A 27,335-nucleotide genomic window follows, 5' to 3' on the forward strand; every position below is an offset into this window, starting at 1 on the left:
GAAGCTTAGAGAATGGGGGTTGGGGGAGTGAAAGGGGGTTCCTGCTCTGCCAGACAGACATCGTGCACCTACTGCCTACCTAGCTGCCGTGTGTGAAGTGAGGAATATGATACCTTTTCTTTGGGAGGTTTTCAAAAAGGCTCAGTCATGTTTAATCTTTAGTGGGAATATACATATATAACATATATATATTTAGTAACATATATGTGTTATATATTTTTTTTAATATATTTATATATATATATTTATATATTTATATAATTTTTTTTTTAATAATATACCAAAACTTAAGAGTATAGATAGAAAAAAGTATACTACAGTTCAGGGCTGCAGAACCCTAAATGTCCTGATAATACTCTGATCCAACTTCCATTGTTTGAAGCATGGGCTTCTGGTCAATAGAAGACATCTTACTGAGCATCTCTGCCGATAAAGAATAACTGTTTCCAGACTTTTCCTCGAACCAGCTGTCCAGAGCTCTCTTGGCATCAAAGTTGGCAATGGGGGGACCGTTCACTGCTATGGTCAAGAGATCACTTAGCTGATCCAACGTCAGCCTTGAACGGTTGTTTTTGCGTAGCCGCTGCAAAGCATTGCGTCCCTTTTCACAGCAGGCTGTTGAAGTCGGAAGGACTTTTAAGATCTGAACGATTTTATTTAAAAGCAGAAATCTATGCCTGTACTTACAAATGTGACCGATCAGATCTTTGAAACCATTTTTTATACAGTAATCTGCTTTGAGCTCTCGCCATTCCATCAACATACTTCCCCTTGGATCAGAGGCTTCCCTGGGCAAATCTGTGAGAAATGAAGGTATACTCTCTAGGTGGTTATATATCTGTAACATTTCCTCCTCACCGTAGCTTATGAGCTCCTCTGTGCTCCTGGGCCATGCAGATAAATCAAACACTTGGCAGCATTTAACAAACAGTCGGCTGCGGGAATCAAACCGTTGGGCCAATGTGAGCTGGGTTTTCTGGCAAATTTTCTCCCGAATGGACTGAAATTTAGCTTCTGCCACACGTAGGTTTTTCAAAGCGATACCGTTGAAGCTTTCACGGAAATTTTCTTCAAATTCCTGAAGGTACTCGCCAGGAGAATCAGTCAGCCTACTGATTTCTTGAATAGCCTCCTCCACCTTCTCGTCCACTTGGGACACAAGAAGGTATTCACCTTGGAAGACATAGGCAAGGCGTGACAAAACCGCAATCACATCCAACAGGAAGTAGATAAGCTTAATTGACTGATAATCCATGAGAAACTGTAACAGGGCAAGTGCTATAGCAGAAGCATCTGCTCTTTGAGTCTGTCCACTGACATCTTTCAAATGTGCCACTACTTCCAGGTAGTCCTTAATCAACGCATTTAGGACATTCTGCTCACCTATGATCCATTTTACAGCACGGATGTCACCCAAAAACTCAGTCTCTTCACAAAGGGTTGCAGCTGTGAGTCGTAGCTCACACATAAGTCGAGGAGAGTACCGGTAGAAACTAAGTAACTGCTTCAAATTATTCTCTAATTCTTCGAGGCATGGAAGCTCTTTTCCGCTAATTGCATCTAAAATTTCTAGGTGAGGTCGGTGTACCATAAAAGGCAAACACAGTAACCAAGGCAAGGTTTTTCTGATTGTCATATACATATTTGCTCTAAGCCCAGCAGTGATATTGGCACCATCAACACCCAAGCCTACCGTTGGCCTCTCATCTTGCAGTCTGATCCCAAGGGCTGAGAAAGCTCTGTCAATTCCTTGGAGATAATTCTCAGTCGTAGGTAAGCCTAGCTCTTGAATAGAAAGGAACTCTGTTGCAGGTGGTCCGTCGCTGCTAGTATATTGGACATATACCGCCACTGTATCAGTGAGCAGGTCTTCGCTTTGTCCATCCAAGATGATGCTCAGGAATGGTGATTGTCGAATACGTTCTATCAAGTCTTCACGAAGTGCTCTGGCAATATGATGGATCAGGATTTGACAATCACCCTCGTTCATGTACTGGTCAACTACTCGGAGTTCACATTTTCTCAATAGCTCAGCCAGGGGCCTGAAATCATAGTAAGGCCTACCTTCCATTGCTAAGTGGTATGCAGTGTTGAAAAGAAGAGTCATGTTTCTGCACATCTCCTCTGTCTTTTCCGGGTGCATTCTCAACTTGTAGAGCTGCAAACACTTTTTGTGGAGATTGCTTTGGCTGTGGAGTTTGATGGTGTGTATCTTAAATTGCTTTGAACCGATAATAAAAGCAGAAGTCCGAGACGACTGCACGGTGTATTGCCTGCATACATGGCACCACATTTCGTTCAATGTGGACGAGTACCTCAAAAACCAGAACTTTTTCAGCCATTCTTGTTTGAATCTACGTATTCGCCTGCCAGTGGCAGCTGAAATCTTGGAAGGCTCATCAGTAGCGGCTATCATATCATTGGAAACCGATTCATCAGCGGAGTCTACTTCCTGGTCATCATCTTCCATCATGGTGGGAGCTATGACCATGTTTTCTGGAACTGGGAAAAAAACAAAAAAAAAAACAAATGGGGAATTTTTTTAAAAAGACTTCAAACATCAACATTTAAATAAAATGCTGAATAGCAAACAAGAGAATGTGATAGAAGACAGAAAGGCGTGTGCACAGCTACATTTATGCACCATGTGACCCTACAGAGCAAGAAACTATGTTTGCGTTTGGTTTATCAAATTTTGAACAATCTGTAACAAGCTGCGTTCACTTTTTAACACATAGCTTAGTAATAATTTAACAATAATAAAAAACAAAAACAAAAAAAAAACAAAACAAAAAAAGACATACATAAAGTTGAATATAAGGAAAAAAAATATTTTTTTAAATCAACAGTTTTTATCTTAAAGAGCCAGACACCACTGTACTGTGATGCTCCTGTTAGCAGTTCAGACATCACAATCAGTTTCAGAATCAGTTCCATCTGCAAATGTTTCTAAATTACATTTAATATAAGTTATATAATAAAATGCTGCTCTCAATTCTATACATTCAATTCTTAATATAGATATGCAAACCACAGGACCAAGATTAACACGTTTAAGTTTTATTTGTAATACATGAACAGAGTAAACTTTAGATTACTTGTGTCACCAAGCTAGTGTTAATAATTAATTTCTATCTTTCATTCTGGTTTCTCTTACCTGATATATCAGAAAGCTCTGGGACCTCAGTTATATGATGGGGCAATGGGGGAGTTTCTGGGACCCTGCCAGACCTTAATATTTCCAGCTCAGCCTGAAGGTCTCTTATCTTCTTCTTCAACCTTATACAGTTTGGACAGAAAGAGGTGGAAGGGATCTCTTCTAGATCACCTACTGTGGAAGATTCAGCAGGACTTTCTGCTTTAATGGACAAATGATTTTCCCCATCATCATCTGGCAGACTGGCTTCCCTCTCGAGACCTAGAGTGGAAGCTTGGGGAATTTTCCACTCCATCTGGGTCCGTGTCTGATTTGGGGTAGGAGAACACTGTTTGTTTCCTTTGCACCTCTCGCCATGGTCTTCATATTGGTACTTAGAAGACCTTTTTACTGTGATGGGGCTACTGGTCATCAAAGGACACTCTTCCATTTTGGCAGACTCCAGAGAAGCCTCGAGGACATCTTTGAAGATAAGGTCAATTTTTTTCTTTTTGGTCTGAGGGTGTATGTCTCCCTCCTCATAACTCCGCTTGTAAAGGCTCTTCCCTTGTTTAAAGCTTGTCAACGGAAAGGTGCCTTTCACGTCTTCTTGGTTTTCCAAAAGTTTGTCATTTTTTTCAATAAACACCCTTTTTTCTCCTAGAAAGGAAAATTAGGTGTGTTACCAGTTTGACACATGATCCCCGGGAAAAAGAAAACATTAGGAACTGACATAGTGTTTAAGATTGTCATTTAAATTTCCTACACACCGTAGTAAGATTTAAAAAAAAAAATACACACTTAAAATGGGCACTTGAATCAAATGAAAAAGAAAAAAAAAAAAACTATCTTAAAAGTTATGACAAGAATGTACAGCTTAGAAATCTGCCTATGTTTTCTGCTAATAGGTGCACAGATCAGAAGGAAAAATGGCATATGAATTAGATAGCCCTTCTTGCTATCAGCCCAGAATTTAAAATATATAACTACACTGTAACGGAAGTACTGGTATTCATTCTCGGGCCAGTTTTATATGGCTGACAACGTGGCACATTTTCCTCTATAATATAGTATTCAGGAAACTTAGCAAGAAAAAATATATATATACATACCTTTGTTGTGAAAGAAGACAGGCGGAGGTAATTCCCTTTTTTTAAGTAAACATGCAGGCTGCTAAAATACGTTAAGTAGTTTTTCTTTTATGTTTATCTTTTTTTTAAAGGAACCGATAGCATTTTTGCCCGATTTATTCCATCTGCTCAATGAGTGAAGTCCTTCCTCTAAAACAAATCCTATCACTTGAAAAATGTCATTGAGGTCCCCAGGACTCCTATGCGACTAGAGGTGGAGATATCAACACCTCTTGAATTAGCAAACATCTTAAAAGGCACGCAGAGGTTTGTTATAGCTGCAATGTGATTGGCTTAAACTAGTCCCAGCCAATGACAATGCAGGGGAGTGCCACCATAGAGGCCTAAACAGGTTTCTGAATTTCCAGAAAAGTATTCATTATGTTTCTGCCTTCCAATGCTGGACAAGGAGTACTACAGTAGGTAAGCAGTAATTTGGTGGCCAAACATATCTGTGGAGGTGTGTCAGTGTATTTGGGTCCAAAAGAATAGACCTCACATCCTGGTCAAGTTATCATAGTAAATGTGGCACACAGGAGGCTTTGGAAAACCTTGCCCTGGGGGGAGGACGGGATTATCTATAAATTATGGGTAATATATTTTAGAATAATAATCATTTTGTACTTTTTCAAAAACTGTAACCTAATACACATAAAGGGAACTGAATAGCTGCATATCTGTTTTTGAGCCCCAAAACAAGTACATTCTGGAAATGGTGCTGAAAGCCCCATCATTCTAGAAAGTTGGTGAAAGCTAGCCAGTATTAAATCAGCAGGTTCACAAATAGGATACCACCATTCCAATAGGGAATTTTCAGTTAAGCTTACCGCACCATTCCAAACGACATATATATATATATTCCATTGACAAATATTACAGGAAGCAACCAATAATGTGCTATTCAAACAAAACAGATACAATGTACCAGCTCTTATGTGGCCCATGGCACCAACGAATACACTGTTTCCAGATTGTATATGGTCCTCCCTCAGTGGCTGTGGATATTATGGTAGGAAACCATCACTATGCAGCTCTCTGTGGTCTGGGTAGCTTGTTAGTATGTGGCTTCCACTGTGACCAGTAGGCTCATCCGCATGATACTCCCATTAAGACCTGGGCAGCTCATCGCTCATCTCAGTAACAAATACGCAACCTGGTCACAATTATTCTACAAAATGGAAAATGTAGACATAGCTCAAACACAGAAGAATAACTATGGACACCTACAGCTCCAATGTTCCGTTGTACGCTACAACAGAAAACTAGTAGTCAATGCCCCTGCATTAACCCATTTCATACTAATGTATTATACATTAGACAGATAAAGGCCCTAAAAAGCTGAGATTTTGTTTCAATATATTTAACTCCAGGTTTAGAAGTCCATAATGAGCATGGCTGCTTAATGAATCTTCACTTTGTTTCTTAATCACAGTTTATAGGGCAGATTTCATTGTTCACATAGGCTGTATTTCCATGTTCATCAATGACACACGACTACGCGTCTTTGTCCTTTTGGGTTTCTGAGTTACGTTCAAATAGCCACACACATGGTAACCAAATAACCAGTACCAGTGGTAAAAAACAACAAACATCCAAGCACTGGCTTTGACACAGTGTATTCTTCTCGTAAATGTAGAGCTTTGCCCACCACGTTGAAAAGCAGTGTCTACATATTCTAGAGGCCACACTTTTCTAGATAACTCAGGCTTTGATGTAAATGTTTCTGGATATTATAAAAATACTCTTAAATATAAGAACAGATTGTGTTGGAACAACGTGCATAATTCACTTGAAGGTTAGAACTTGCACCTACGCAAAAATATGTTCAGTTCAGAAGATAAACTTTTAGCTGCAAAGTGAACTACATCAGCTCTGAGCTACCATGTGGCACGTTAACAAACAGTCCTAGTTTCAGTTTTTTTTTGTTTAATATCAAACACATAATTACTGCTATTAAAGAAAACAAAAGTAAATGTGATGCCTCAGAGTCTGGGGAATTAGGGAAAAACAATACGATGCAATCTGTGGATTTATGCAGCATATACAGGGCAAGTACTGGGAATCTGTACAAAAAAAATAAAAGTATAAAAACAAAAAGAGGGGACTTTAAGGAAAATATAGAAGAAGATCAATTTGAAAGGTTAAAGGAGGAGGCTCTGGAAAAGGGTCACATGTTCAGATTGTTCCAAAGTCTAATATGGTCTTCAGTTGCTCTGCTGTTTAAGTGCATGATGTTTCAGAGTTGTGATTTGCACCAACCTCCTCATTTTGTGTTCTTTAGCCCTGATACATGCTGTTGCTGTTGAGAGCTCATGCAGGGACTAATGAAAGTATTTAGAAAATTGGGCAGACTAGATGGGCCGAATGGTTCTTATCTGCCGTCACATTTTATGTTTCTATGCTTTGTGCATTGAATGACGATCTTACGTTTCTTACCAGACCTAAAGATGTGGATTAAGATGCAACAGATATATCTACCTGGAATTGCAGGAGATATACCTATAGTAAGATTGCAAAGCAGTAAATATCTTTTATGCTGAAATGCAAATGTCCATTTGTAGCAGAATTGTATACTATAAGATGTCGTTCTGGAGATACCTTGCAGTGCACTCTGTCTACTGACTGATACACGTAGACAAAAACGGTCCAATGTAACAAAACTTCACTACGAAAAAGATGATTCCACTACATGCTCTAATCCCTCCCCTTTTAAACTAAATATTTTTATCAACAGGAATATGTTATATACAACTTTCAGGCTCAAAAATCAAAGTTTACATTTACGGAACAAATTATAGGAGTAAACTGGGACTGGGCCTAAACACATGTATTTATTATTTTTATTAATGAATTATTATTTTTTTTACTAGACATTGAATTGTCGTGAGAAAATAACCACGTTCCTAAAATTAGGCAAAAAAAGCTAAACTGAAGAATTCATAAATAAATAAAATGTAAACATTATTTTTACAATATCACAAACTCTGAAAAAGTTTAACTTTTTTTTTTACTTGGACAACATTTTTCAACTTGAAGAACCGTTTCACTGTAAATCAGTGTTTATTAAATAGACCCCTTTACATGCAATGCCCAGCTCTATTGCATTTAAAGGAAAACTGGAATCTCCTGCGGCGTTTCCTCCCCTAAGCGCGACCATTAAAGTAATTCTCGCTCAGGAGCAGAGCTTGCTTGACCGAGAGTTACGCTGCTTTGTTGCATAGATATTTCACATTGTGATGACATCAGCTGTCATCGCCAGGCACATACACTGTGTTAGGGAGAGCAGAGCGATCTTCAGTCTGCTAAGTGCTGCTCCAGACCGGATTATTTAAATGACCGCAGGAGTTGATGGTTTTCCTTTAAGGAGCTGACTTTTCTGTGTATGAACTTCCTTAACCTATGTTGAACTTTGCAATAATTTAAGAAGTGTTCGGAAATATACATGCAAAAAAACAAAAACAAAAAACACCTATATAGAAAAATAGCTGGGAACACATGGTGCATAAACACTAATTCAGTTGTAAAGATTCTTGGGAAAAATAAGGCTCGTAGAAAGATAGAGATACAATAATGAATGTCCCAACGAATGTGGCTTTTTTGAACCACATACACAAAGTATTAGCAGTGATGGAGAATTTGAGTTAACAGCTTAAGTAGACAGAAAGATGCTAGATACCTCTGGTGAGATTCCGGTTGATGGTCTCCTGAGACATACTGTGCAGTCGCTTCATGTAATCAGCGCTGTACCACACTCGCAGCTTCTCCCCGGGCTGGATGTCACGGCAAGCACGGAAGTAGATCTTCTCACTGTGCTGAAAAGCCTTTAAATTCTGGTCCCTCTCCTCTCTGGAGATCACCACATACCTAAGAGTTAGAAAAGACGAGATACGCTAAGATATAAAAATTCTTACAGATGAAGATAATGGCTTACTTTGCATAAATGGCAAATTCAAAAAAGAAAAACTAACAGTGCTCTCTAGAAGTAGTCTCAGAATGTTTGCAGGTTGTCTAGTGGATTCTGGAAGTCATATGGGGGTTTCCCAATTGCCCCTCTTTAGGATTTTAGAATCTCATGCAAACTGATCAGTCAAACGGACAGAAGACAGTCCATGTGAGACAGTCCTAATACCTCTCACAAATTTGACAAAAGTTTTAAAAGCTCAGTTTGAAAGACATTAAATAATATCCACCACGTCTGCACAAATACAAGATTGCACAGTGCAGTCAATGCCCATCATCTTCTGCCTGACACATTGTCCAATACCAGCTATAAATCCACCATTGACTGTGCCATTTTTGCCATTATTATTATACTATATAGCGGAGAGAAATTCTACAGCATGTTAAACTTACAGTATAAAAAAGGGGAAGAGGCAATGAATGTAGGTAGGTATATATCGCTAGGTGTCTTGTCCAGGCACACTTGGATTCAAACATGAGCTTCCCGATTCTAGTGACATTACCACTGCTCTAAGCAGCCGATAGGAAAAATAAGAAATTTGAATCAACAAAGATTTCACAAATAAATCTGCCTGTCGGCCTGTACACCCAACCATGCATCACATTATCTAAAGCACTTTGAAATGTAGCTATCTGATGGCATTTCAAGGTAATTCACCCATATTGCCATAGAAAAAGTAAAAAGCAAGCACAGCAAACATAAAGCATGATCCTCACAACTACTAAAAAGCTCTGTCAATGGTTTCTTGCTTCTACAGGGCAGCATTGCACGTTCATCAAACGAGGTCAAAATCTCAGCTATATCCAGGCACAAACCTGTTTTTAAAACGGCAAGTTTCAACACATATGTAACACTGCAACAATCTAAACAACATAACCGCTACGACTTAAATTAGCGGCTATGCTGCCACATGTCTCCGAGTTCAACTTCCCAGTTCTTTGTCAAATGTTTTTTAAGCTGTTTTACAAAAAAAAAAAAAAAAAACTTGCTCATCCTGGGCACCCAGAGTACACCCACTCCTCGGATTCAATACTAAAGCAGTATTTACACCTATGCAATATTAATATAGATTTAACTATCAGCAACTCACTACCATCCTGTTTATATGAAATTTAAATCGAAAATGTTTAAAGTTTACAGTCTGCATTATCAATCCGTTTGAGAAGGCAGTTGGGTGTCAGTCTGGGTGTCAGGAAGAGCCGTGTTTTTTTGTCAAACTGGTGCCCCAGAAACGATTGGCAGCATAAGCACCATGCTAGCTTAGAATACTTCTTTCATTTATTCTGTAGTCTACATCAGCCATTCTAAATCTATAAAACACCTTTCAAGACAGAATGAGCAAAAATTACAGTAAGCCCTAAAAAGTATTCTTGCAGTTTAAAAAGTTTGTATTCATATATACATTGTATTGTATTGCATATACCAGTGTCTATTCAGACTACTTGTTTCCTGTTTTCATCGAAGAATTGTAAGATTATTTTACTGCTTTGTATCCCAGTAGGAGCAAATCAGATTAAGACTTTGAAATCCCTAAATGGTATAAAAAACGGTTTCCAATGTGAGGCAAATTGTGTCATTGCTACTGTGTTTAAATGGAGACGTGCTTCGACAGTATGCCGATAATAGATCATTTTTATAAAGTGGAGTGAGTGATACTGATGATCAAAGCAGCAGATACTTCAAATCTGGAGTTTGTAGGCTTCTCCCTGAGATTACAAATTACAGTCTCTGCACAGATAATTTGCAATGTGCTGGCTCGTCTATGCAGACAAACACAAAGCAACAAAAAAGTCTGCCCTTCTGTAGACATAACATTGGATGGATTAGTAACTTTTCTTGTCCCAGATAGTCTATTTTGCTTCCTGTGAGTTTTTGTTTTTTGGAAAAAAAATTTTTTATTCTTTATTTTTTGTTGTGCAGGTAAGTACATTGTATAAACAAACGCCACGACAGCGTGCGCGTAGTATGCAGGTGAATCAGTGTTTTTTGTGATAATTGAACAGGCTTAACATGAGTGTACATAACAACTTACGGTATATATGTTGAGTTGAACACAAAATACACTAGGGTTATGCCAGGTAAGTCTAGCTGAGGTGAGTAGCTTATAAGGTTAACCATGAGCTCGGGTAAACAGGCTAAAACAAGTTATGTCTGACAATGCAAAGGCATCAGGCATTATCAAGGCATACTGGGTAGGCTGAACTTAATACCGTCAGACAAAATATGATTCCAGTGTAACACGTTAATCTTTAGTTTGTTCTGTCGCTTAATATCTGCCGGGTACTAGTTCTAGGGATGGAGCATGTTTAAGAAGCAATTTGTGGGTTGTGGATTGAAATAGCATGCCCACACCGAGCTTAGATGGATCGGCGGCTGCGGGAGGGGAAGCTGTCGGTTAGGCCGGTGTGCTCTGGGATGTTTGCCTCCTAGGGAGGTATCTCGCCTTGATCAATCTGGCTAGTGTTTCCCAGTGTGTACGAGCTAAGCTCTAGTCATGCTGTGGGAGAAAAGTAAGGAGCACTACATTTCAACAGTGGGGCATAGTTTCGCTGCAAAAGGGATGTTTAGGCAGTCATATCTTATGGATTAAGACCTTCAGGCTCGTCTCACACAGGTAATATTGCATATTTGCCATCAGTAGTTAGGTGTAGAGAGTAGCATTTAATATTAACTGGCATATAAACATAAGAGTTGGTAAATTAAAATTAAAAGTTCCCCTGTAATCAAGCCCGTTCGGCACTGAGAGCAGGCTGTACTCCAAGGGCTCTTTGCTCTTCGTGTGGGGCTGCTTATCCGATGCCCATTAATGGCGGGCTGCTAGGACTGAGACACCCAAGTCCATCACTCCATACGGCCAGCCCTCGAATGAGCTCCCATACTGTCCCGGCCGTCGAGCAACTCAGTTCAGATATCTGGCTAAGGCCTCTGAGTCCTCTCTGGGCTCCTGGTCTGCGCTGCCAGGTGGGAATCACCCGACGGAGCGGCTTAGTCAAGTGTTTTCCGCTTTCCCCAGGGCGCCTAGCCAGCAAGTAGGGGTGGGACGGCAAGGCAGTCTTACTGTGGTGTTATGTTGTTCTCCTCTCCGGCGCCTTGTAAGACCTCCGGTGTGACTTTCGGCATGGCGGGTGCGCTCCGGCGTCGGATCTGCGGACAGCAGTTTCAGCTGCAATCTTCTGTGTAGCAGGTAAGTCCTGGGGGGTTGGTCTGCGTTCCAAACGCCTCCAGAAGTCTTGACAGATTTGATTAAATCGGGCCTCGAAGCTCTTTTTCCATGCTTGGATGTCTGACCCCACTCGAGATTGCTCAGGTTGGGATTCGGCGGCCATCTTGGGCTCGGCCTGCAGGCTTCGCTCCGGCAGCGGTTCGGAGTGCTGTAGATATGGAGGTTTCCCCAGTGGGGACCGGGATAACCCCCACCGGTCCAGAGGGGGGGGATGCGGGGTATCAGCAGGGCCACTGCTCAAAGTGGTCCACATGTTGGGAGGTTGGCCGCCTCTCCCTGTCATGAGGTCGCCTTCTGTGCTAGGCCGCATGTGAGGAGCGTGGTTTATCTCTTCAGAAGTATTCAGTGCTTGTATCCACAAGCTCCCACTCGGTTCAGTAATAATCAGTCATGGTGCAGGGCTGTAGAATTCACGATTATGGCCAGTAATTGCCAAGTTTTAGCTTAGTTTTATCAGAGACACAGAGACACACACACACGTCTGGCCAGCTCGGCTGCTAGGCCCAACCCCCCCCGTGAGTTTGTTTTAAAGGAGCATTGAATCTAAAATATTATTACAATTCCATTATTTTCAGAGCACTCTAGGACATTTCTATAGAAAGAAAAAATGTACACGTCCCCAAATCTAATCCTTTCTATGAAGCAACACTTAGCCTGTCTACGAGTTTCCATACTGCCAGGACCAAAAGACTTCCACATGGAATCCATCTGGTAGACAAATCTAAAACAAACAAAACTGCATGTGGCAACTATTTCCAAGGCATCTCACTACATGAGACTGTAAGAGCCGACAGAACTAAAAGGTTTTAGCAGCAGGTTAATGTCATGAAAGGAGCAGAGGAATGAAAGGAATGTGGAGGCTGTATTTTTTGTTAGGGTAGGCTTGTCAGTGTGTGCATGTATGTCTGTGTTGGTGAGTGCAGATGTTTCTGGTTGGATGGAAGTGTCTGTGGATGGAAGGATTAAGGTGTGCCTGTGCTTGCACATCTGTGGGTAGTTGATGGCTGTGTTTTTGGCCATGGCTGTAGGTGAAACGGTTTATAGGTGCGAGTTTTTGCACAGGGCTGTGGGTGGAAGGGTACCTCTGTAGGCGAGCTACAAAATTAGCAAGGGGCATGAAAAACATTAATTATGAGGAATGGCTACAAAACTGGATTTGTTTTCCCTAGAAAAAAGGCACCTCAGAGGGGATATGATAGCACTTTGTAATCTGTAAATATATACAGGGTCAAAACAAACTGCTGTTCATAAGCAGGAATATAAAACAGACAAGAGGTGATCCATTGAAACTGGAAGAAAAGTATTTTCACTTACAGCTGTAACGGATCGCCTGGCACCCCGACTTGGTACCTCCGTTAATGGATGCTCCTAGTGCTTCCTGAGGACTCCAAGCACTCTGGCAGACACCATAATCACCGAATCCGAGAAACCTTTAAATTCTCCCAAGCGTATGAATGCTGTAGACCATTGAATAGGAACCATACGAATAGGCTTGTACCCCTAGCAGTCAACTGGAACAGCATACAATAAATCCTTCCCCCAATAATGAGACGACACATCACTTTGAGGTTAAAACAGGAACTCTGGACTGGCTCATCCAGCCTGGCTTTTATTCACAAACAGGTACATACAGGACACTCCCAAGGGGAGGATGAAATTGACCAATCACATGGATGTACCTCCCACACATTTCCTCCCCTTAGATTAACACTTAACCCAATTATACAGTACACACTTTTCCCCAATTCCTGGATGTACCCCAAAAACAAGGGGTACACCTTTAAATCCAGCATCGCTGGATAGCCCTTATTCAGGGGGACAACATACTCAAAATTCAAGTCATTCGGATGAATGGTTCGGCAGATATGGGTTTCCAAAGATTTGACCGACCGCATGGGTAAAGTATCCGAAAACAGTTCCATGCATTTTGGCCCTGCGGTCGGTCACAAACAAGGGAATGAAAACAGACGAATTGCCTGTGTTATAGAGCCTAGAGAGGGTTTGAATGAATTCCCTTGTTTGTGGGGTTCTTTCTACCGAACGGCGGGTCATTCGGTAGTTTCTATACGAATTCCTGGGAGTATGGAGGTCTCAGCGGTGTTTGCCTAGTCAAGTGTCCGATTTTAGTTCCAGACACTCGACGGCAAAACACCGCTGTTCGGTAGTTTAAGATGGCCGCCGCCACGTGTTTGTTTCCCGAATGGCGGCCACCCAGAGGACAAAGAATATATTACAATGATTGCCAATTACCCGTTTGCAACATTGTTGCAAACTGTAATTGGAGGCACACTTATTCCTGGGTGGTCTGGTTGTTCGGTAGTTTCACTCAATATAATGAATGGAGTGATTCTACCGAACAATCAGATGAATGCTGCATACATATCACCCAGGTTAAACTTAACACATGAATACATATACAATATTACAGGCAGCACACTAGAACATGCTTCACAGTCTTAAAGGGACAGTAGTCCCAAAAGTCCCAATGTGTCCATAGATGCTGTTAAAAGGGCCAGTAGCAGCAATATACAGTACAATATGCCCAAATATAAATCTTTAACTGTACCAATTTTCCAGGGGCCATAGTCAGCAGGTAAGAGGCAGGCAGCCAGGCCCCTCCAATGCCCAGTGGCGAGGTAGGTTCCGCCACAACAGCAAAGGAAAAGGCCTTTACAGTAAGAACAATAAAGATTTGGAATTCTCTGTCTAAATAGGTTATCTTATTAGATTCTATAGAAAATTGTTAAAAAGGTAGGTGCCCGTGTTTGCACAGGTCTGCGGGTGGAACGTTTGGTTAGGTGCCTGTGTTGACACAAATCTGTGGGTGTAAGTTGGCCTTAATTAAGTAACCTTTTAAAATGATTTGACACCGTTAGACCAATTTAAAAATAATTTATTTACAAAAGGTTCCCATACACTTTATTGGCGACATCTGAAAATGAATCTCTTGGAATCTTTTCTAACAGTATTAGATCATTTGGAAAGCTTGTTAAATCGAGGTCATAGAGTTGAAAGGTTGTAGGAAGTAGAAATGCTTTCCAATACAGTAAGGAAGGCCAGCAGGTCTGGGGATTCTGCCAGTTTGAGATGATATCAAGGATGATTCCAATTTCTAAATTGTCTGGGGAGCTAATCTGGATTATATTTAGGCATTCCCCTCATTATGACCCTGCGAGGCCTCAATCGCTGCTCTGGACTGAATTCAAACCACCCAATGTTATACTCACAGACCACATGCAAGTTACATAGAATGGAATTGTTTGTGGTAACATTGAGATTAACTAAGGTAATCTCTGATCGTGCATGGACTCGTAACAGCACACAAAAACAAATTTGAGCCAAATATTAAATATACATGAAAGTTAAATTCTGTATATAGAAGGCTTATATGTAACCAACATTTCCTGTACCTGGCCGGACTGAAAGGTAGTGAGCACTAAGTGCTCACTTCCTTTCCCCCCGGCCGGGTTCCCTGTGCGCACTGCTCCGCTCGGCCACGCTACATAAAGGTAGGAGACCTACCGGGGACCAAGGGGGTGGAGAGAGAGGGGCACTAAGGGAAAGGTGGAGGGGGGGGGGGGGGGGGAGTGGGTGAAGGAACACTATAGGGGAGGGAGGGGGGTGTAGGTAAAGGGGAGGGGGGAGAGTGGGTGATAAGTAACACTGTGGGAAAGGGGAGTGGGTGATAAGGAACACTATGGGACAGGGAAGGGGAGTGTGTGGTAAGGAACACTTTTTTTCCCCTTGTTTTTTCTACTCTAAAAACTAGGTACGTCTTATGGTCAGATGCGTCTTATAGAGCGAAAAATACAGTACACACAAGAGGCTCCTGCATGGCCTGGAAATCTATTAACAGAGCAGCAGATATGAAATTCTAAAGATTTAACTCATAAACGGCAGGGAATTTAATAGTGAGACTGCAGGAGCATGATCCATACACCAAAACGGCTTCATTAAGCTAGAATTGTTTTGGTGCCTATAATAACGCTTTAAGAAAACATTTTGGTAATTTACAAGTGCCCTCTAAAAAAGACTGAAAGTGTTTACTCTGTAAAGTCAATATTTGGACTCCGAATAGTAAGTCTATCTGAACTGATAAGGGATCATTTTAATAATCTATATTTTTTATAAGCTTTTAAACGGAGAAGCCAGACTGGAGCTGGCTGTATTTTTATGCAAATTAACAACAAAAATGCTGAGAGAGAGCACTGAGAATAAACAAACAATCTCATTTAGGTCTCAAGCTTGTTTGAACCTTTACCATTTGATTATTTCAGTCTTGGTGACAGAGCTGGATTTCCAGGTACCTGCCTACAAGCGCATGCCTAATAGTGCCATAGGTTCCTACGCTGCCGGTTACTCTGCCAGTGGTGCTTTGCATTAGCTGAAAATGCAGGATCTGGGATCACTGAGTTCTGAGGGAGCCTGGTCTCTGTATTGTTCCCAGAGCAGAGCAGAGGGAGAGAGGGAAGAGCACTGTGGCTAAAATGAGCACCTCAATAAAGCATGACATGTACATATACATTCTCACTGCTACACACAGTGCCACCACTATTACACACACTGCTTCTCACATTGGACACATGCATAATGACCTAGACTGTTACAAACACGCAGTTAAACACATTCACACTGCTACACACACATCCACTAATACCCACATCCACACTATCACAGACACTAATACCCACACTGTCAGACACACAGTGCTACCCGTACTATTACACAGATTACAACACATGCTGCTACCTACACCCACACATTCACAAACACACTTCTACCTACACCCACACATTCACAAACACAACCATATACATACAAAGAAAAAAAACTAAATATAATGCCAGGAAAAGCAAGCGCTGGTTGACATTATTTACAAACATTTTTTACCCTGGCCCACACTGCCCGTGTAAGAGGAAGCTAGACAGTATTTATTCAGCAATTGTCTTTCAGTACAACGGTTCTCAATATAATGGTGTGAAATCTGTACTATCTTTGTGTTTTATTAGAAGCTCCTTATATACCACATGTTCGTCTCCACTTATTTTTTTTTTTATAGTTTGCAAAACTTTAAGAAGTACGAGTAAAAATGTATTTTAATAGTCATAGTGCTAAGAAGATACGGTCCTTTAAAACGTACCTTTTAAATTCTCATTGTTTTGCCGTCTTCCTCATCAGGTCCAGAACTCAGGCTCCACCCTCTTCCCACTGACATAATGTGAGGAAGTGTAGGTCCTCCCACTGAGCCATACAATTACCTGTACGGGGTGATCAGGCACGCAGCACAATTACTTTCCGGCTCAGAGGTCTGTGTACTAAGCCAGACACTAAGAGCACTATGCTCTATGCAGGAATTTCCCTGCAGCTGGTGCATGAGATAAGGACTTTAATTCACAAGCTCCCCAGTCAACAACAAACTAGAAGGAGTCCAGTAGCTAGGCCTCAGTGTGAACATGGTTATTCAAGGTTCCACCAAATAGAAGGCATGTTTCAAATCCTTTAAGTGTATTTTTGCCTATCTGGGCTGGACAAAGACATACTTGAAGTTTCAAAATATTCCAAGTCCACTTGTTCATACTGTGACCGGGTGACTGGGTTTCTTCTATTTGTTCCTGTCCCATTGCCAAGACTGGATTGTGGGTCTCCAGGATGTGCTGGCAGGTCAGCTAATGTTTATCCTGTGCGACATATTTTATTCTCTTGTTCAACTGGAATGGATTGTCATTTTATTATTAATCACCTGCACACACCCTCAAGTTAAATAAAAACAGATTAGAGACACATGGATTGAGGAGCCACAAAATGTCATTGGTTAAATTGTGCAACAGAATCTTACCTCATCCAATTAGCACACGCCTCATCTGTCCCATCGATAGATTTATACCGGTTGTCATTATCCACAATCTACAAAAAGAAAGAAAAGAAAGATACTTACTGTGGATTAGTTACAGCCAAAGCCAGAGCTATTCATAATATATCACAATAAAAGAAAAAAAAATACACTACTTTTCAAATAAATTATTCAGATGCCTGATTTTAGGAAGGAAGAGCAAAATGTGGCAGAACCAGCACTTCAGAATAGGTCGACAGTGGCTGGAGACTCACATTTTGTCGGAATGTGGCACTGCTTAAAGGTCTTAAAAATCTGCTAAATGAACACTATATAGCACAGAGACATCAGCCTAGTCCAAAACAGAGCTTTTGCTTAGGTGCACATTAAAATTGTACAACACAGCAAGAGGTCAATGATACATTTATGACATCTACATAAGACACCTTATTGGAATTAGAAGCTAGAGCAGGAAGCTTTGCACACCCCAGCCGCACTCCAGATTGTATTTGTTTATAATAGAGATGAAAATGACCAATGAGAAAACTAATGTCATTGTACAGTAGGTACATACCAGCCATGAGAAGAAGCCTGAAGATTTGTCTTGGGTGGCAATCTGCCCTTCGTATGGCCCAAAGACGTGGCCCTTGGGAATGATCTCGTTGATGCAACGTACTTCACTTTCACCACTGGTGTCCTTTACCACTTCGATACCACGTGGTGCAGTCATAACTGCCCGATCCGTCATGCCAATGGGAACTTGTGTGTCAGGTACAAAGATCGGAGGTCCATGCGTGGGACACTCATCCACAAAGTATTCCTGGCATGATTCGCAGACTGATGAACAAAAAGAAAGAGAGGAGAGTCACCAATACCTGCCCAGGAGTCCAATAAAAGGTTCCATCAGTATTCATATTTTAAATTAATTTCCGTTTTTTTTTTGTTTTTTTTAACTAAAATAATTACAAAAGGAAATATCAGTTCTCAGTAACATTTCCTCAATCCCTCACACCAATAAATGCTACTGAAGAGGTCAAAGTACATGGGAGGTAAGAAAAAACAAGTGCATTTGAGTCTACAATGACATCATCTTCACATCATGCCCTGGGAGCAACATAAAGAGAAATACTGTACGAACACGTCACCACAGTGACGATTAAATTAATTTGAATGGCATGCTCTGGCCGTGCCAGGACAGCTACGCATTCAATACAAAAAAATAAAATAAAAAACTTTTATACTGGAGAAGAAAAATATAGTCTTGACTGAATATACATTGCATATTTAAAATAATACAGCTATACTATGGCATACAAAAACAAAAGTAAAGAAAGGCATGAAAACGACTGAAACATTTAAGAGTTTATTAACTTAACAGTTAATGGTGGTGAACTCAAAACGGAATTGCAAATCAGGTTAAATTAGCCATGTTGCGTCTCTAGTGGAGCTGAAGAATTTTTCTATATCATCCATTTTGTCCATTAAAATAACGCACAATTCGGTTTTAAATTTACTACAGTACGTTGTTTGGTGACTAGACCTCATGTCTACAAATACCACAATGTAATGTGGCTTTGCGTTGTCAAGGCAGTCTCACAAATGTATTACCAGCACAGAAGGAATATGTGTAGGTATGCCAAGAGCTATAGAGATCTATACACAAATGTTAAAATGTCTTTTCATCTATACAGCCATTTCAAAAAGAAAAAAAAGTATAGATGAACAAAAGTAGTTGGTCTTTTGAATTGCATCACTGCTAATTTTGTTCCTTAAAGAGGAACTTCTGTTCCAAGAAGTAAAATAACTGGGAACACAAATTATATTAAGTATTTATCATTAACACCTTAAGGACACATGACATGTGTGACACGTCATGATTCCCTTTTATTCCAGAAGTTTGGTCCTTAAGGGGTTAAAGGAATATTATAGTGCTAGAAATACAGTTGCAAGAAAAAGTATGTGAACCCTTTGGAATGATATGGATTTCTGCACAAATTGGTCATAAAATGTGATCTGATCATCATCTAAGTCACAACAATAGACAATCACAGTCTGCTTAAACTAATAACACACAAAGAATGAAATGTTGCCATGTTTTTATTGAACACACCATGTAAACATTCACAGTGCAGGTGGAAAAAGTATGTGAATCCTTGGATTTAATAACTGGTTGAACCTCCTTTGGCAGCAATAACTTCAACCAAACGTTTCCTGTAGTTGCAGATCAGACGTGCACAACGGTCAGGAGTAATTCTTGACCATTCCTCTTTACAGAACTGTTTCAGTTCAGCAATATTCTTGGGATGTCTGGTGTGAATCGCTTTCTTGAGGTCATGCCACAGCATCTCAATCGGGTTGAGGTCAGGACTCTGACTGGGCCACTTCAGAGGGCGTATTTTCTTTTGTTTAAGCCATTCTGTTGTTGATTTACTTGTACACTTTGGGTCATTGTCCTGTTGCAACACCCATCTTCTGTTGAGCTTCAGCTGGTAGACAGATGGCCTTAAGTTCTCCTGCAAAATGTCTTGATAAACTTGGGAATTCATTTTTCCTTCGATGATAGCAATCCGTCCAGGCCCAGACGCAGCAAAGCAGCCCCAAACCATGATGCCCCCACCACCATACTTCACAGTTGGGATGAGGTTTTGATGTTGGTGTGCTGTGCCTCTTTTTCGCCACACATAGTGTTGTGTGTGTCTTCCAAACAACTCAACTTTGGTTTCATCTGTCCACAGAATATTTTGCCAGTACTGCTGTGGAACATCCAGGTGCTCTTGTGCAAACTGTAAATGTGCAGCAATGTTTTGTTTGGACAGCAGTGGCTTCCTCTGTGATATCCTCCCATGAAATCCATTCTTGTTTAGTGTTTTACGTATTGTAGTTTCGCTAACAGGGATGTTAGCATTTGCCAGTGACTTTTGTAAGTCTTTAGCTGACACTCTAGGGTTCTTCTTCACCTCATTGAGCAGTCTGCGCTGTGCTCTTGCAGTCATCTTTACAGGACGGCCACTCCTAGGGAGAGTAGCAGCAGTGCTGAACTTTCTCCATTTATAGACAATTTGTCTTACAGTGGACTGATGAACAGCAAGGCTTTTGGAGATACTTTTATAACCCTTTCCAGCTTTATGCAAGTCAACAATTCTTAATCGTAGGTCTTCTGAGAGCTCTTTTGTGCGAGGCATCATTCACATCAGGCAATGCTTCTTGTGAAAAGCAAACCCAGAACTGGTGTGTGTTTTTTATAGGGCAGGGCAGCTGTAACCAACACCTCCAATCTCATCTCATTGATTGGACTCCAGTTGGCTGACATCTCACTCCAATTAGCTCTAGGAGATGTCATTAGTCTAGGGGTTCACATACTTTTTCCACCTGCACTGTGAATGTTTACATGGTGTGTTCAATAAAAACATGGAAACATTTCATTCTTTGTGTGTTATTAGTTTAAGCAGACTGTGATTGTCTATTGTTGTGACTTAGATGATGATCAGATCACATTTTATGACCAATTTGTGCAGAAATCCACATCATTCCAAAGGGTTCACATACTTTTTCTTGCAACTGTACATAGTTGCATTCCTAGCACTATAGCTACCTTGCTCTCCCCCAAGCGTCACCCGACAGCGAGTAATGCATATTCGCGGCGAACACTTCAAGCGCATTAGGCCCTCCCCATATGGGAAATGAATAGATGATGGATGTGATCACCAAAAGTCTGATTGACAGCCACTAGAGGCAGTCTTAACCCTGCAAGGTAATTTCTGCAGTTTTTCAGAAACTGCAATAATTACCATGGCAGGCTTAAGGGGACAGGGACGCTGCACCCAGACCACTTCAATGAGCTAATGTGGTCTGGGTGCCTATAGTGCCCCTTAAAAATACTGCATCTGCATGGAGACAAACTAGTGTGAATTTATCAAACTAGAAAGTCTAAGTTATTTCTCCATGACTATCCATTTTTATTGGATGCAGTTTTCAACTGAAAGAAGAAATAGCTTTACTATAATTCATCTTCTTCCTGATCAAGAGGCCACAGCCATGCAAACAAGAATCGGTTCCCCTGTTATACTGAAAGAGTAGCACATGCAGTTTAATATAATTTATATTATACAGGTTCAGAATTATTAAGGACATTTGATTTGTGGCTGTGGCTTTCTCCTAAGATGTCTCATTTAATTAACAGGCCAGATTGACTTACACCAGAAATCCACCTGTTGAAGGCTTTTGGACAAAGCAGTTCCTCTTTTCTCCTTCGCCCTTTTATGTTCGAGGTCCATGCAGCGAGAGTTGGACCCCACAGAGCTAAGGATGACCAAAAAAATATCATTATTAGTAGAGGCTTTTTTTAGGTAACCTAAAGTTTGCCTGAAAACTTTGGTCTGATGTACCCATCTTGATGAATCGTTCTGGTGGGATGGGATTTAGCTATGAAATGGGCAAGGCATAAAACAGATTGGAAAGAGACAGTAAGGTAGCAAGGCTCTCTCATAGAAGTGGGGCTTTTCTTAAGCCTTAATCTCCACTCTTATGTCTGAGAAATAGATCAGAAAAGAAGAAAAGAAAAACAGAGTGTTAAACAGTAGGAGAAAAAAGTTTGAGGTGACATACCCACTTTAAAATAGCCTGCGGCTTATCCACTGGATTTTTGTTAACTGATAAGGGAATTGTACATTTTATTCCAGAATGGAAATGGAAAATAGATAAATTGTAGATTTTTTCACTGACTTGCTAAGGGGGAGATTAAAAATGTGTTCAGATGGGACTGAAATTGCATTTTTGGGACTGGACTGCCCCAGAGGAGATATAGATATCAGAACATGATACAAATAATGGTGAATGTTCCCGTTAATGGGAGAAGTGAGCGGAGACACAATAATTTAATAGGAACTACTGTACACTTAAAGGGACACTATAGTCACCAAATCAACTTTAGCTTAATAAAACAGTTTTTGTGTGTAGACCATGCCTCTGAAGTCTCACTGCTCAATTCGCTGCCATTTAGGAGTTAAATTACTTTTATTTCTGTTTATGCAGCCCTAGCCACGCCTCCCCTAGCTGTGACTGACACAGACTGCATTTAAAAAATTGTTTCATTTTCAATGACATACTCTCAAAGTTTTCTTCTCCTGCTCTATAAATAGAACTTTAATCACACACAGGAGGCTCCTGCAGGGTCTAGAAAGCTGTTTAACAGAGCAGTGGATAAGAATTTCTAAATTAAATATAATTTGCAATAAAGGAAGTATAAACATTAGATGACTCTTTACACAAAGTGTTTAGGAAGGCTGTGTAAGTCATGCGCAGGGAATTATGACTAGGGCTGTACAAACAAAGTGATTTAACTCCTAAATTGAGAATTAAGCATTGAGAACCAGTGGCGTACTAAGCAGGGTGAGGGAGGTCCGTCCCGGGTGCCACTGCTTGGGGTGTGCCAGGAGGATATGATCTCCCGGTAACCCGGAGAGCACACTGCCTAGCGTTCCCTTCCTGCCAGTAAGAGCGAGTAGCTAGGCAGAGAAGGCAGGCAGCGGTAGAGGAGCTTCTGTTCCCCTACTAAGTCTGACAGGAATTGCTCACAGAGAGCAGAGAACTGTTACCTCTCAGACCAGGTACAGGGAACCGAGGCTCCTCCAATGCGGACCCAGGTAAGTCTGAGCAGGCACAGGGCAGGTGGCCTAAATAAAAACACTGGAGGGGAGGGTAGGCTAAAAAGGGCACAGGAGGGGAGGGGGATTAAATAAAAGCACAGAAGGGCAGGGGGGCTTAAAAAGGCCCAGGAGGAGAGGGGGCTAAATAAAAGTGAAGTAGAGGAGTAGGGCTAAAGAAGGTACAGTAGGGAATGGGTCTAAATAAGGGCTCAGGAGTGGAGGGAACAAAAAAAGGGCACAGGAGTAAAAGGGGCATAAGAAGTGCACAAGGGTAAAAGAAGAGCACAGGAGGGGAGGGGATAAAAGAAGGGCACAGGAGGGGAGGGGGTAGAAGAAGGGCACAGGAGGGGGGCAAAAGAAGGAGCACAAAGAGACACACCAGGGGGCTGGGGGCATAAAGACACACAGAGGGACTGGGGGACACAAAGAGGGCCTTGGGGGCACAAAGACACACGAGAGGTACAAAGGCACATAGAGGGGCGGGGAAGGGGAAAACTAGACACACAAAGGGGTTGAGGAGAAAGACGGACAAATGGGCTGGGGGACGAAAGACACACATAGGTGCTGGGGGGGACAAAGAAGGGCTATAGGATGAGACACACAGAGGGGGAGAGGAAAACGAGACACACAAAGGGGTTGGGAGAGAAACAGATGTCTGCTGGGAGAAGAAAGAGGCCTGCCAGCTGACCAGCCACAGCAGCCAGCCTGCCTGACAACCAGCCAAAGCAGCAAACCTGCCAACCAGCAACTGCAGGAAGCCAGCTTGCCACAGCATCCAGCCTGCCAGCAGCAGTAATTAAGCAGAAAGCTATGCTATAATACTATATTGTGAATGGGGGCTAGAGTGTTAGAGAGAACCCTCCCCAGGAACCATTATTAGACTCCACTGTAGTTTCTAATGGGGCCTTAAGGGAACTCTTTCTAACATACAGTTTACAAATGCATTCAATAAATTCTTGAAAACATTAAAGAAAAACTTGTGGGTGGTTTTTTACACTTTAAAGTTGGGGGGAAGAACTCTTTCATGCCTTTCATATATCTAAAAGCAGTTTGTATGGCCCTGAGTTAATGCATTCTTAAAGGGACAGTTCATGTGACCAGTCTCACCAGAGCTGGCTGTAACTCTGCTCTCCAACAGGGGAGCCAACTTCTCTCTTCACCCTCACGATGTCCCCAAGAGAAGGGCCGAAGGCCACCCGACACTCCTTGCTAGCTTCACTCATTGTGCCCTGGACGCAAGAGAAAGAAATGCATCTATGTTAAAATGTAACTCAACTTACAAATGATGTAAGTGGCCACTTGTAAAGCAGGTGTTCAACAGTCTCATGATGGTTTTACACATTTTTCTTTCTAAAAATACAAAAATAAACCTGAGATACAGAAGGTGTGCTTTAGCCATAAGCAAGATGTGAACAGAGGTTACGGACAGATTATGGTATGTAGCATTGGCTGTTTCTTGTTTCACAAAGCTTAGGAATGCTTTGCTTCCTTTGCAAACAGTTCTGAACTTGCCTCTCCAGCAACCAAGTCTATTCCTATTTCCCCCCAACACCCCACCTCCTGCAAACTAATCGGTCTGCTCATTCAATGTGTTTGCTTGACAAGCAAATCAAGGGGAAAGATGTCAGTATAGCCATGTCAAAGGGAAGCGGCGGCATTATTATAATTCACATTTATATAGCGTCTACACATTCCGCAGCGCTTCACAGTTATTAAATGGGCATACTTACTTACAGAGTATAACAGTGACAAGAGGTGAAGAAGGCCATATTATTCATACCGCACCAACATATTCTACAGCCCAGTTTAATAAATGGACTAGAAAAAAAGTTGCAAGAAGACAGGTTGCATGTATAGGACAGAAGATGATGGGGGTCCTGCTCAAATAAGCTTACACTCTAAGAGAAGTGGGGTATAGTTACAGAATACCTGCAGGTGGTCCCATTACTATTGGAAAAAAAGAGATGGGTTATCTTTAATTTCTGTGCTGCTGATGGTTTTTGAGTATGTTTTGAGAAGCAGCTGATATTATCTCATGGTACCATTTTTACTTTAGTCTAGGTCAGGGGTTCCCAAGCCAGTCCTCAAGTATCACCTAGAAGTCCAGGATTTGGGGATTACCCTGTTGTGTCTACAATGTTTTTTTGTTTTTGTTTTTTAATAAAAACACCATGGACACAACTGGGTAATCCCTAAATCCTGGACTGTTGGGGGGTACTTGAGGACTGGGTTGGGAACCACAAGGTGATAGTGGCCGGCATAACCAGAGATTGGCAGATCATGTTTGATTAGAAGTCCTCTTTAACCTTTGGAGAGTACTGGGCACCTTGTTTGATTTTTTAATTAATTAACAAAGCCATCAAACTTTCCTTTATCCCACACCAGGACAGTCTCTTTGCAGTAACCAATCATCCTACAGTGAAGTCATCAATCATGATTATTTATAACCAATCAGATGTTTCTTGATGCAGTTTCTGCAATCAGCCAATCGAATGCAGTGAATCCAACTCTTCTATAAAAATAAGCACTACACACACACTGTACAGCATCAGCATACTTTGCAATAGTTCCAATTATGTATTTTTTTTTTTAAGCCATAGAAAGTACACAGTAGAAAGGCTGTCTTCTTAATTTTTCAACCACTAGCTCTGATCTCCACAAACTCCTTCTATTGCAGCTGCCAAAACACATCATTAACCAACAAAATGCTGGCTTTAATTAAATGGTGCACTTTAACCCCTTAAGGACCAAACTTCTGGAATAAAATGGAATCATGACATGTCACAAATGTCATGTGTCCTTAAGGGGTTAAGCAACAACAACCACTAAAACTTTTTCAGTGTCCTGGTATCACCCCACTGTGTAGAAAAAGTTTGCATAAACCAGGGCTTCTCCTACCCCTTGGAGACTGGCCGCAATGATAATGTTTAATTGACACTGTGTTACCAACTTTAATTCCGTCCAATCTGGACAGCATGGATTAGCTTTAAGAATTGGGTTAGCCTACTCCCTAGCCTCCAAGCCAATCATCAGTGTCCAGGTTGGATGAAATTAAAATGTTAAGTAGTCATGATCCATGTGGCCAAGGAGGGGACGGACAACAGGTCCCAAGAGAGCCCAGTTTATCCCATAGACCAAGCATGTCAAACTCAAAGGCTAGCACGGGCCACATAAACAAGGTTTACGTTTATGTGGGACGCAAAAAAAAACCCAAACCTTACATTTTCATAGAAACGTAGGTTTGTGTAAAAAGTACAGTATAAAAAAAACAGCATCCCCCTGTACTAAATACCAGTCCCCTCTCTATACGAATTCACAGCCCACCCTCTGTACTAATTCACAGTCCCCCCTCTGTACTAAATCCCAGCACTCTCCCCTCTAGTAAACCCCAGCACTTGTTTTTTTAAAAAAAAATATATTGGCCAACAAGCTGACTCCACTCACATTGCCGCTGCCAGTATGCGACTCCGGAGTCCAACCTCTGGTATACCCCTCAATGGCGCCGTCCGCATCCTGTGCCAAACGGATCCTCCTGCTACTCCTTGAAAACCTGTGAAGGTGGAGCACGTTAACGTCACGTCAGAATGTGGCGTTGCGTGCCCTGCCAGGTTCTCCACTGTCTAGCCGCGGCCAACGCAACACTGACCAACACACACTGACAGACACACACACACTCTCTGACATACACACACACACACACACACTCTCTCTGACAGACACAAAAATACACACACTGACAGACAGACACACACACAGTTAGTCACAAACACTGATAGACAGACACACACACTGACAGATACATACACTGACAGTCTCACACACACACACTGACAGACAGACACATACACACACACACACTTCAAAATTCTTGCACACATTCACATCATTTTATTTATTGCTCCCTACCTTTGGGAGCTGGTGTGGGAGCTCTCCCTGATCTTCTCTTGGTAGCACAGCGTTCTTGCTCCTCACTGCTCCCCTGCTCCCGCACGCACAGTTTAGTGATGCCGGAATGACGTCATATTCCGGCACCCGTCTTCACTTCAGATGGCGCACGCAAGAAGCAGTGAGGAGCAAGAAGACTAAGCTCCTTTGCTGCCTCCAGAGACCTCTCCCCCGGCCAGGTAAATGAGCAGAGTAGGCACCTGCAATGTGGAGAGAGCAGGTGCTTACTCTGCTTTAGTAAGCATGTCAAGCTCGCGGGCAGCAAAAATATTAATTGTGGGCCGCATGTGACCCGCGGGCCGCGAGTCTGACGTGCTTGCCATAGACTGTAAGCTTTGAGCAGGGTCTTCATTAACCTAGTTCCTGTAATTTTTTGTAATTGTCCTATTTATAGCTAAATCCCCCCGTCCTCCAGCTATAATATTGCAAAGTGCTACGAAATCTGTTGGCGCTATATAAATCCCA

At 41.6% G+C, this 27,335-nt stretch overlaps 1 protein-coding gene across 2 annotated transcripts in view; it reads right to left on the reverse strand.

Annotated features, from left to right (window-relative positions):
• Positions 1-277: 277 nt before the first annotated feature.
• Positions 278-27,335, reverse strand: part of PRDM11 (PR/SET domain 11) — a 38,455-nt gene continuing 11,397 nt past the window's right edge. The window contains exons 2-8 of one of the 2 annotated variants that reach the window (XM_063437259.1): positions 24,033-24,154; positions 21,476-21,579; positions 17,855-18,117; positions 17,287-17,354; positions 7,943-8,130; positions 3,158-3,796; positions 278-2,502 (exon numbers count right to left, since the gene is read on the reverse strand). In XM_063437259.1, the coding sequence (XP_063293329.1) occupies positions 338-2,502; positions 3,158-3,796; positions 7,943-8,130; positions 17,287-17,354; positions 17,855-18,117; positions 21,476-21,579; positions 24,033-24,148 (3,543 nt within the window). In that variant the 5' untranslated portion in view covers positions 24,149-24,154 and the 3' untranslated portion in view covers positions 278-337. The remainder of the gene's footprint in view (positions 2,503-3,157; positions 3,797-7,942; positions 8,131-17,286; positions 17,355-17,854; positions 18,118-21,475; positions 21,580-24,032; positions 24,155-27,335) is intronic. The other variant, XM_063437260.1, reaches the window with a different exon arrangement.

The sequence above is a fragment of the Pelobates fuscus genome, chromosome 12, assembly GCF_036172605.1.
Source record: "Pelobates fuscus isolate aPelFus1 chromosome 12, aPelFus1.pri, whole genome shotgun sequence".
Taxonomy (NCBI): Eukaryota; Metazoa; Chordata; class Amphibia; order Anura; family Pelobatidae; genus Pelobates; species Pelobates fuscus.